This window comes from Alligator sinensis, unplaced genomic scaffold, assembly GCF_000455745.1.
Source record: "Alligator sinensis unplaced genomic scaffold, ASM45574v1 scaffold2495_1, whole genome shotgun sequence".
Lineage (NCBI taxonomy): Eukaryota > Metazoa > Chordata > Crocodylia > Alligatoridae > Alligator > Alligator sinensis.
Genome location: NW_005843804.1, coordinates 29,325 through 40,026, shown reverse-complemented (window position 1 = coordinate 40,026; position 10,702 = coordinate 29,325). Strand labels below are relative to the sequence as shown.

Genomic DNA, 10,702 nt, shown 5'->3' with positions numbered 1-10,702 from the left:
ATATGGCCCATATAACTTCAGTCTTTGACAGTTATACAAAGTTTGGGATTCTGGTTCTCTCTTCAGTGAAAATAATTGCTATGCTTTCACATGTGCCAGAAGTAAAATCGATAGATAGGGTACACATATCTTCTAGCCCAATAGTGAGACAGATGTTTTGATTGTAACAGGGCAGAAACTTTTCAAGTGCTGTTTATCTAATTTATCTCATGATTGCAAACTGCAGTCAACCATCCCATTTTCACATTTATGATTTTTCAGGGATTCAGTCAAGCGGGGTAGAACGAGATGACATTAAGTGCCTAAATCTACTTCAGTGTCTAAGAGGTGGGATAGAATCTGGTCCTAAGTGACTCCTTTCATCTTGACAATTTGAAACATCTTTCAAGATCGTGCCTTTACTTCTCATTGGAATTCAATAGGTACCAAGAAAAAAACCAGGAGTCCTGTCCACGCAGTCCTCCTCTTTACTCATTGCTTAATTTTCATCTCCCAGGTACAGAAAGGGGAGCCAGGTATCCTGAGATCTTTTCCAACTTCATCTCTGTGGCAGCTGGTTTCTGTCCTGTCTTCCAATCAACTTTATGCACCAGAAAGCATGCCACAGGGATTGCTCAGTTCAAACATTAATAACATCAAAGGAAAATAAACTGAAGTGAATGTTTTAATGATTCCCTTGCAACCAGGCTGGCAGCTGTTATCCCCAAAGCCAGCAACTTTCGTGGCACCTCCAGGAAAAAAAAACCTCGGGTAGATTTCAGAAACTGTGTCTTCACAGCATGAGTCAGAAATGGGATAAAACGAATGATTTCTGTAGGTGACTTTGCAGATCTGCAAGACAGCGTTCATCTTTAAGAGGCAGTCAGCACTGACGTTATAAACACACCCGGTACTGTGAAGTGCATGATTATTTATCATTGCTACTGTTGTTGCTGTTTTTAACATGGTAGATACAGCTGGAGCCTGAAGCTCTGCAAATTTCAAGTCTATTTTCAAGTGTGCCACGGCCCTGTTTTATGACCTGTGGTAAGCCACTTCATTTTCTTTGCCTCCGTTTCCCTATCCATACAATCAGGATAATGCTATAAGTATCCTCGGTATTTTTTTTTTTTAATTTATTTATTGCTAGAAAAGGTGCAAAATAAGACCTATGCACTAAGTTAGTGGAAAATAAGAAATTCATTATTAGCAGCCATTCACTGATATGGAAAATAGATGCATAATTTGTTTTCCATCTGCAAGTACAGAATGACAAAAGCAAAATGAATAGACAATCAAGAACTTTTTAAGTTGAGATTAAAGTTTAAATTGTCCAAGACTAGCAATTGAAAAGCCTAGAGCAGCATTTCACAGTATTTTGGATTAATGGAACTGAGCAAGAAATGAGAAATTATTTTTTAGATTACAGAACAACTCTGAGCATAATTTCCAAAGCACTTGCTGTAGCTTCAGTTCATTTCAGGAAGGATGTTCTTACAGCTTCCATGTTTAAAAGACACCATTCTCATCAATAGCATAAGGAGGGGTGGGCAAGTGGGGCATGAGCCTGGGGAGATGTCTAAGGGTGAAGGGGCACTAGAACGGGGCTGTGAGAGTCCCTCCCTCTCCAGGCACCCAAGTCACCCCATCTCCCAACACTGCACACCTTCCCTGCAGCAGCTCTGACTCCAACTCTGGCAGCAAGACGAATGGAGCATCAGTGGCTGCATCCAGTACAGGAGCAGCAGATACAGGTGTGCTGCTGTGGGAAAGGAGATGTCACTTCCTTTTTTTGCTGCTAAAAATCATTGAGGGTTTTTTTGGCTGTTCAACATGTGAGTTAGTGGCCAAAAAGAAGGTGATACCACCTCCCACAGCAGTGAGCTTCTGGCTGCTTCCCTTGCACAGTGAGCTGCCACTGCCCAGGTGCAGTACTGGGCAATATGGCTCTGAGCATCATCTTTCTGACATCCCGTCTAGCACGGGTAATAAAATGTCACACACTAATTCTTGAATCGAGTCCCTCATTCCTGTTGGAACTACAGCACATTTTCCAAAAAGTAACTACCCTTGACTTAAAGTTCTCAAAATATCTTATCTTTACTTCTTATTCGACCTTATTTCTAGTTGCATTTGTTCAGGTTCCAACCACTGGATTCCCTTACAGACAGCTGAAAGAGTTTGAAGACCTTTTTATTTGCGCAGGGCTTCAGCAGGTGGGGTTTTGGAGCACTAAGTTTTGGAGCAGAGTCTGGAGAGTTTACTATATTACCTATTAATTTAGTTGAATATTTTTATCTTTCTTTGATTGCAAGCTGCCCTGGACCTCTTTTGGAGAGGGCAACATGTAAACTGAATAAATATTTAAAACATTGCTAACTGGTTTCTGGAGATTATTTTTAGCATTAGAGCTTGTTAAAGAACCAAACAGTTGTTTTATACAATTTTTTTAACATTTGGGGTTTTTTTTTCCCTTTGAGACAATTTTGAGCAACTTCATACATATGCATTTATAAAATATTCATCCAACTATCATCAAAATAATTTCAGCCTCCATTTCAGTAACTAGAAATTATTTTGTCAGATTTTGACTATGAATGGATACGTGTGTGTGAGTAGAACAGAAAGCGTTCTCATACCAGGGCAGACTCTCAAATTATAAGTTTTTCTACTATTTTCAAAGCCAATTAGACAGATGACTACCAACTTTATATTCATTTTACTGGGGATTCCGCATCCAGCTCTCTTTGACAGCATCCAACTTAGTATTTATAACCCTCCTAAGTTTTTCCTAAAATACCATTCCTATAATGTATGATGCTTCACAATATTTAGCATTTTTATAATCACATACACTAATAAGCTAAGAGAGCAGTTTTATGCCCATATTATGAATGGGGAACTGCAGCACAGAGAGGTAAAGGACAGTATTTAAAGGTAGTTAATTCTTGAACCAAATCAGTGTCAGCTTGATGTGCAGCCATTTCACTCTTCCACAGAGATTTGAAAACCTTAAGATATCTCTATAGTACAGTCACTGTGGTGTATCTTGTGTAGATTTACCCAAACTCATTTTAAACAGCCCGGCTCATGTATTGGTAAATCTGCCTGCAGCAGCTTGCAGTTACATGTGATCTGTATAATGTGTCTTAGGAGTTGAATGACCTAGTTAGGTGTGTTAGTGTGAAATCAGGAAGAAGGCAAGGCAGGGTGATGCCTTAGAGACTAACTAGTTTAGGAATACATAAGGTTTCATAGACAACAGCCTTTTTCATCCGATACTATGAATCTGCTTAATCCTATTTACTTGCTTTAAGTCAGCGCCTCTCAACCTGCGGGGCATGACCCGAAAGTGGGTCACTAGAGTATGTGAAAGGGTCACAAACGGATTCTCCTTTAAAAGAGAAAAACATGGGAAAACATTTCTGAGTTGCAACATGGGCTGCTTGGGGCCTCCATACCGCCCCCCTCTACCCCATATACTGCGGGGCTGCGGCCTGTGGGTGGGGGGCAGCAGGTCAGGAGTGAGAGGCACTGGGTCAGGACTGGCCATTGATGTTTAAAAATGGCTCCTGCTACAAAAAGGTTGAAAACCACTGCTTTAAGTCACATAAAAGTTTTGGAACCCGTGCCACACCACCACAGTAATTTCCAAGCCAAGAAGATGTAATTATCAGAATGGCTCAAATCATGGCGGACGAAGAATAAACAGAACTTAGGCGTAAATTCAGAGCTAAATTGAAAGTTAAAACATGGAAATATTTTAACTATGCTTTTCAGTGAAAGTTTTAATCAAAACAGAATGAACGTAGAATGTGACATCGAATCTGATACTAGAATAATTTGTTCAGACATTGGACTAGAAGGGAAAACCTGGGTCATCAAGTTCATTCCCCTGCAGTTGCACTTACAAGGAGCCATGTGGTTTATTCTCCATTTTATAGTGGTTTGCTGATCCTAACTTATGAGAAATTCCTGTTTGGTGATCATGCACTGAGGTCACGGATGGCAGTCTCCTTACCTTTCTATGTGCCAACAGTTATGTGTCTCTAGACATTGCTACTATGCAGGTATACCCATATATACCTCTTAAGCCCATATCAAAGCACTTCAGCACTTCAAAAAACTGACAGCATTCAACCTAATAAAATGGGCTGTCTTTAACTTATACACAGTTCTTCAAAGGTAGCATTGCCAATGTGTTAGGTCACCAGGATAACATTTTCTTCTAGAGGGCTATGGGAGTAGTTGACTCTGAAGGAATGGAAAGGAAAGGAAGGAAATTCCCAATACAAATAGTGTTGTTAAAGTAAATCCAAGGTTAAATTAAGGTTGGGAGTGTTAATCAGTAACTTAAGAGTAAAACAATGACAGAAATGTTTATCTTCTCACTGGTGTCCTCCCTGCAGATACTCTTTCAGACCACTACATGGAGCAGGAGAACCTCACCAGCACAATGAAAGAATTTGTCTTTGTAGGCCTCTCTCAGAGTCCTGAGCTGCAACATCCACTTTTCCTAGTCTTCCTCATAGTCTATGTGACAACCTGGCTTGGCAATGTCACCATCATTCTCACAGTGATCTCTGACCCTCACCTCCACATACCTATGTATTTCCTGCTGGCTAACTTGGCTTTCCTGGACCTCAGTGAGTCCTCAGTGACTGCCCCCAAGATGCTGAGGGATTTCTTAACCCCACACAAAACCATCTCATTCAGTGGGTGCCTGACCCAGATGTTTTTCTTCCACTTTATAGGAGGCACTGTGGTCTTCTTCCTCATAGTGATGGCGATTGATCGTTATGTGGCTATACATAAACCATTACAGTATTTGACCATCATGAGCCGAGGTGTGTGCATGGGGATGGTGGCTGGGGCATGGCTGGGTGGCTTTGTGCATTCTGTTGTCCAGATTGCACTGATCATCCAGTTGCCCTTCTGTGGACCCAACATTTTGGACAATTTCTACTGTGAAGTCCCACAGGTTGTCAAATTGGCCTGCACAGAAACTTATATAATAGACATGCTGATGGTCTCCAACAATGGGCTGGTTGGTACAGGGGCCTTCTTCATATTGCTTACATCCTACACGATCATCTTATTCAAGATAAGGACACATGTCATGGAAGGAAAGCACAAGGCCCTTTCTACTTGTGCTGCCCAGATGACAGTGGTGACATTGCATTTTGGACCCTGTATCTTCATTTATGACAGGCCTTATGAGAAGTTTGCAGCGGACAAGGCAATTTCTGTGCTCTACACAGTGGTCACCCCAATGCTGAACCCAATGATCTATACGTTGAGGAACGCTGACATGAAAAACGCCATCCGGCGGTTACTGGGAAAGGTTCTGTTTTCTGTAAATAAATCAAAACATTAATTGACTTCTGCTGTATTCCATCTGCATATTTATCACAAACCAAAACCTCCAGATTAAGATAGCTGAATCTTCCGAACAAACTAGATTTCATAGGAATCAGGCATCCTAACGTGTCAGGCACTGTTGTGATTCCTAATCTTCAGAATCAAGTAACATACATTTTACTTTCAAGCAAGAACTGTCACAAAAGTACTCAAGGAATTAGATTTGTTAACCAATTCTTCAGTCATTTCAGTATGGATCCTTATATGATCTCCACATCAAAGTATCTGAGCATCTCACAGTCCCAAATTCAGGGAATAGATGCTATTCCCATTATACAGAAAGAGAGTTTGGGAACAGAAAGTGTAAGTTACTATCGCAGGCCACAGAAGGAGTATCTGAATTGAGGAAATTCAAAACTGAATGATTGGCTCGCTTCTTATATTGTCGTTTTTATCTATTCAGGAACAAATAGCTATTTTGGGCAACTTTGACCCTTGGCTACTTCTCTGGTGCAAATAATGTGTTAATCATGCCAGAAATAGTAACATGTCACATATTCATTGTATTTATGGCCCCATAAAATGGCAAACCAGCAACAAACATTCCATGAAGAGTATGTAACATCTTTGTGGCTGATTTATATGGCTCCAAAAATTGAATGTGTGGCTTTGCCTGCTCTGGAGCCTGGCTGGGGGCTACCCTGGTCCTCATATTGGCCATCAGACCATCCACATTGGGATGCAGGCTTGCCAGGACCCAGCATCTTAAAGAGTCATTCCCTATAACCCGCAGTGTGGGGATATGGCCAGGCACTCAGGGCAAAGTGGAAGCAGTGACTTCTAGTAGACACCACATTTGCAAACATGAACACACAACAGCCTGCAGCAGCTGCTTCTTTTCTGCTCCTTCCTGCCCCTGAAGTTGGCACCCAGGATGGTTGCCCTAGTGCCCCTCCCTAGCTTACAACACTGTCTGCAACCCCTGTTCTTTAAGGAGGTGGTTCCAGGTGAGTCTCAGGGCATGGGACCACTCTGGGGTCCGAGATACAGCCCTCCCCTGCCGATCTTCAGAACTGAACAGGGGAGACACCTGAGTCTGAACCGGGACCAGGGCTGCCCAGTGTTGAATCCCAATCCTCAGTGCTTTGCATTGGGATCCAGGACCGGGCAGCCCTAAATTCTGGGACTGCCCCCTGCCCAGTCAATGGGATTGGGTTGGAGATAAGTCCAGATCCCAAACCCACCCAGCTCCCACTGCTGTGTCCCTGGAGGCAGCACCGGGTCTTGGGTCCAGGATCCTAGGCGCCTCTTTAAAAATGGGTGCACAACTGACTGCCTGCATCAGTTTAAAGAAGCACCTGGCATAAGCGGTGGGGGATGGAGGAGCTCCTTTATACCCAGCTGTATGTGCTTGGCACCTCTTTAAACAGCTGAACGCAGCTGGTTATGAGGGAGCTTTTCCCATTCCAGCTGCATGTGCCCCCTTAAAAGGTGCTTCGGGCAGGGGCACTGTAAGCCTGACATCAGGGAGCCTTTACCACCTGCAATCTCCCCAGGGCAGGGGTGGGCAAAATACGGCCCGTGGGCCAGATCTGGCCTGCCAGGCCATTCTATCCAGTCCATGGGGTCCCTAAAAAATTTAGAAAATTCATATTTATCTGCCCTTGGTTCCTGGGCAGAAGAGGCAGCTGTGAAGCAGCCACATCTCAGCCTAGCATGGCTTGGGCTCTGGGCGGGCAGCAGCAGCAAACACTGCCTGGTGGTGGTAAGCAGGGGGAGTGGGGGAGCTGCTTTCCTCCATGCTGAGCAGCAGCTTCTGCCCAGTTGCTTCTGCCACAGCTCAGCCATGACGAGTGAGCCCGGAGCTGGCGTGGGGCCCAGGCTAGCAGTGGTGGCAGGGAATGAGCTGGTGCTCAGCACAGGGGGCTTTAAGTGGCTGCAGCAGGAAATGCTGGCCACAGGGAGTGGGGACCACTTTTCCCTCTTTCCTGCCTGCCCACTGGCCACCCTGCTCCCAAAACCACATCCATACCCACACACGCACATCCACACATCCCCACAAACCCCCTTATATAACCACTTTTGCATATATACCACAAACTCACACAAATCAGGGCAAAAATATTTTTTTAATTAAATTAAAATATATTATTATAGGTGTTTGATTTTTAGTATGTAATTTGTTGGTTTTTTCCCCCTAAGATGGCAAACCCTTTTTACCAAAGGAGTACTTCCAGGGGCAAGGGGAGGAACTTCCAGTGGCAAAGGTCAGAGGTTAGGGCTAGGACTTCCAGTCCCAAGATGATGACCAGGGGGCGGGGCACCTGTCAGGGGGTGGGGCTACCCATGCACCCCTCAACAGCTTGCCAAAATTCAGTATGCAGCTCTTCCCCTGAAAGAATTGCTTGCCCCTGCCCCAGGGTCTGCACCTTGCCAGCTCTGCCTGTGCCTCACCTCCCCCTTGCCTTCTCCCGTCCCACAGAATCTCCCCTGCTCCAACCCAGCACACGGAGCACATGCTTGTTCTGGTCCTAGCCCAGCCCAGGACAGTAGAAGCAGCAGTGGTGGCAACTTTGGCCCGGGCTCTGGGGCCCAGTTGGAGCTACTAGCACTGCATCAACTGTTACTAGGATAGTTATCGGAATTAACTTTTTTTATGGGTCCATCTACAAGAGACGCTTACTGCAGAGTAGACTAATTAGCTCCACAGTAGAGTGTCATCATCTACATATGAGGCACTATTAGGCCAGAGTAAATGAATTTACTCCTCTGCAGGATAGTACTGCCAGACACAAGTGCTATCCTGTGGTGGAGAAATGTACACCACCACAATGCACATATAGACAGTGATAGGGCTTGCTGGGGCATGAGAGTGTTACACTGTGGGGTTTACCTGCTGGCTAGCTTCACACTGGAGCATCTCCATGCCCCAGCCATCCCCTCTGCAGCACGTTGAGCAAGGGGGAGCAGTCCTGGGCTTTCAGGCTGAGCCCCTGAGCTGCCTGCCAGCTGGCCTGTGCTTCCCTGGGTCAACGTACTGTGGTCTCAGGCAGGCATGAGGACACTGCACCTGGAAGCAATAAACTCTGGCATTAGCTGTGCTGGAGTTTATTGCTACTTGGTAATAGCAATAAAGTTTTTTTTCAAAGTCCCCAAAGCAAGTAAGAATCCCTCCCTCCCTTCCCTTTCTCCTCGCTCTGTCCCCCTGGTGTTCCCTGGCAGCCCAAGAGCAGGTGGGAAGTAGGAAACCCACCTGCTGCCACTGCTGCTTGTAGCTTAGCCTAGCTCCACGTGCGGCCCGGCTGCAGTGGGGCAGGAGCAGCTCTGTAGCCCCTCCTCCCTGGCTCATCTGTGGATAGTGGCAGCCACAGGTGGGGAAGGGGTAGAATGGAAGTGGGGAGATGAGCATGGAGGGAAGGGAGGGGGGAGAGAAGACTCTTATCTACTTGAGGGACTTAAAAACAGTCCACAGATGCTACTCCAGTGGTTTGGTCTGCCCACCCTGATGTGTGGGGGAGGCTTGGAGTTGGGGTCAGCCACCCAGGAACACAGGTTGCTGCTTCTGCATCGTCCTTTCTGAAATCCTGCTTCCACCCATAGTATCTACATCAACTGCAATAGGATTTGGACATTAAGCTTCTTTGGATTCCTTTAAAAAGTCAGCCTTGATGTTTATATTGCCTGGGGGGTGGAGGGGTCTGCATTTGAGTTAGGTAAATTAATAAATTGTTATAATAGGTCAGAAGCATAATTATGACCGTCTAGTTTGACCTTCTGCACAGCATAGTCACCCAAATTTCATCCACTGAAATCCGCATCTAAGGCAACAAATTGTGGCTAAACTTCGGAAAGACTTCCCAGCTCAATGCAGAGATACCGCGTAGCGGGTTAGCAAGGGGCCATAGGCAAAATGTTCTTTTGCTTTATTATTGGCTTCACTGTTATGAATCTGTGCCTCATTTGCAGTCTGTAGGTATCCAGCTTCACCTTCAAAACATTGGATTTTGGTTTACTTGCCTGAATAACTGACATGGCATTAATGCCTTTCTTAAATTAGGATTCTTGAGTCTTCAAATCAGCTGTGTCAATCAGTGAACTTGCTCTTTCACTGAAATGTAGGAGGCTGTATAAGACATTACATCCCAAACTCAAGGAACCCATCACCTGGCTAAAGGCAAAATTGATGGCCTTTCCATAAACATCTCTAAGCCAAACAATCTCCTCAGGCTTTCCTTGACCTCCTTGTTCCTCAGGCTGTAGATAATGGGGTTCAGCATGGGCATGACCACCGTGTAAGAGAGAGACACCAACTTCTTACTGTGGGATGAGAGGTTGGATTTGGGGCGAAGGTGAATGATGCCAGCAGTGCTATAGAACAGAGTCACCACCACCAAGTGGGCTGCACAGGTGGAAAAGGCTTTATGTCGGCCCTCAGGTGATGGTATCTGGAGAATAGCATAGATGATATGGATATAAGAAACAGAGATGAAGAAAAAAGGAACCATCACAATTATTACAATGTCTATGAAAATCACCAGCTCAAATAAGGAGGTATCTGCGCATACCAGCTTCAGCACTGGGGCAACATCACAGAAGAAATGGTTAATTTCTTTTGACCCACAGAAAGGAAAACTGAACAACCAAGAAGTGAATCCCACTGCCACTGAGACACCAGAAAGCCAACATCCGGTCACAATTTGAATACACAACCTCTTGCTCATGATGGTGGCATAGTGCAATGGGTGGCAAATGGCTACATGCCGGTCATAGGCCATGGCACCTAAGAGGAAGCATTCAGAGGTGACAAAAAGTATGACACCATTCAGCTGCAGGGCACAGGCAGAGAAAGAAATGGCTTTTCTTCCCACCAGCAAATTCACCAGCATCCTGGGGACAATGCACAGGCTGTAACAGATTTCAATCAAAGCCAGGTTTTTGAGGAAATAGTACATAGGGGTGTGCAGGACAGGGTAAATTATTGTGATTGCAATGATGAGACAGTTCCCCATCATAGTGACCAAGAACATGAGGAGAGTCACCACAAAGAGTAAAAGCTGAAGTTTGGCAAGGTGGGAAAATCCCAGCAGGATGAAGCTGGTCACTGTGGTCTGGTTCTCCACCTTCAATTCTTCAATGTTTTCCATCTGAAGAGAGAATAAAAAACACCATCAATGGCTTGATGAGGTAAATGAGCTTGATGTAGGTCTAGGTTTAGGCTTTGCGTTAAAGCTCGGATTTACGAAGGACCCCATTTTTGGTTGGGACCCCGGTGGTAGCTTATAGTTCAGAGTTTCATAGTAGCTCGGGTCAGGAGGGACCTGAACAGATCATCTCGCCTGACCCCCTGCCACAGGCAGGGGAG

At 45.0% G+C, this 10,702-nt stretch overlaps 2 protein-coding genes across 2 annotated transcripts; one reads left to right on the top strand and one right to left on the bottom strand.

Annotated features, from left to right (window-relative positions):
• The first annotated feature begins 4,408 nt into the window (after positions 1-4,408).
• LOC102386324 (olfactory receptor 4D9-like) lies at positions 4,409-5,356 on the top strand. Its single transcript, XM_006039174.1, has one exon. It carries the CDS (start codon positions 4,409-4,411, stop codon positions 5,354-5,356), a length of 948 nt encoding a protein of 315 aa, XP_006039236.1.
• Positions 5,357-9,375: 4,019 nt separating this feature from the next.
• Positions 9,376-10,592, bottom strand: LOC106723407 (olfactory receptor 10A3-like). The gene is made up of 3 exons (XM_025195763.1): positions 10,581-10,592; positions 9,659-10,484; positions 9,376-9,448 (listed from the first exon to the last, which is right to left on the bottom strand). Exons 1-3 carry the CDS (start codon positions 10,590-10,592, stop codon positions 9,429-9,431), a joined length of 858 nt encoding a protein of 285 aa, XP_025051548.1. The 3' UTR covers positions 9,376-9,428.
• Positions 10,593-10,702: the final 110 nt, after the last annotated feature.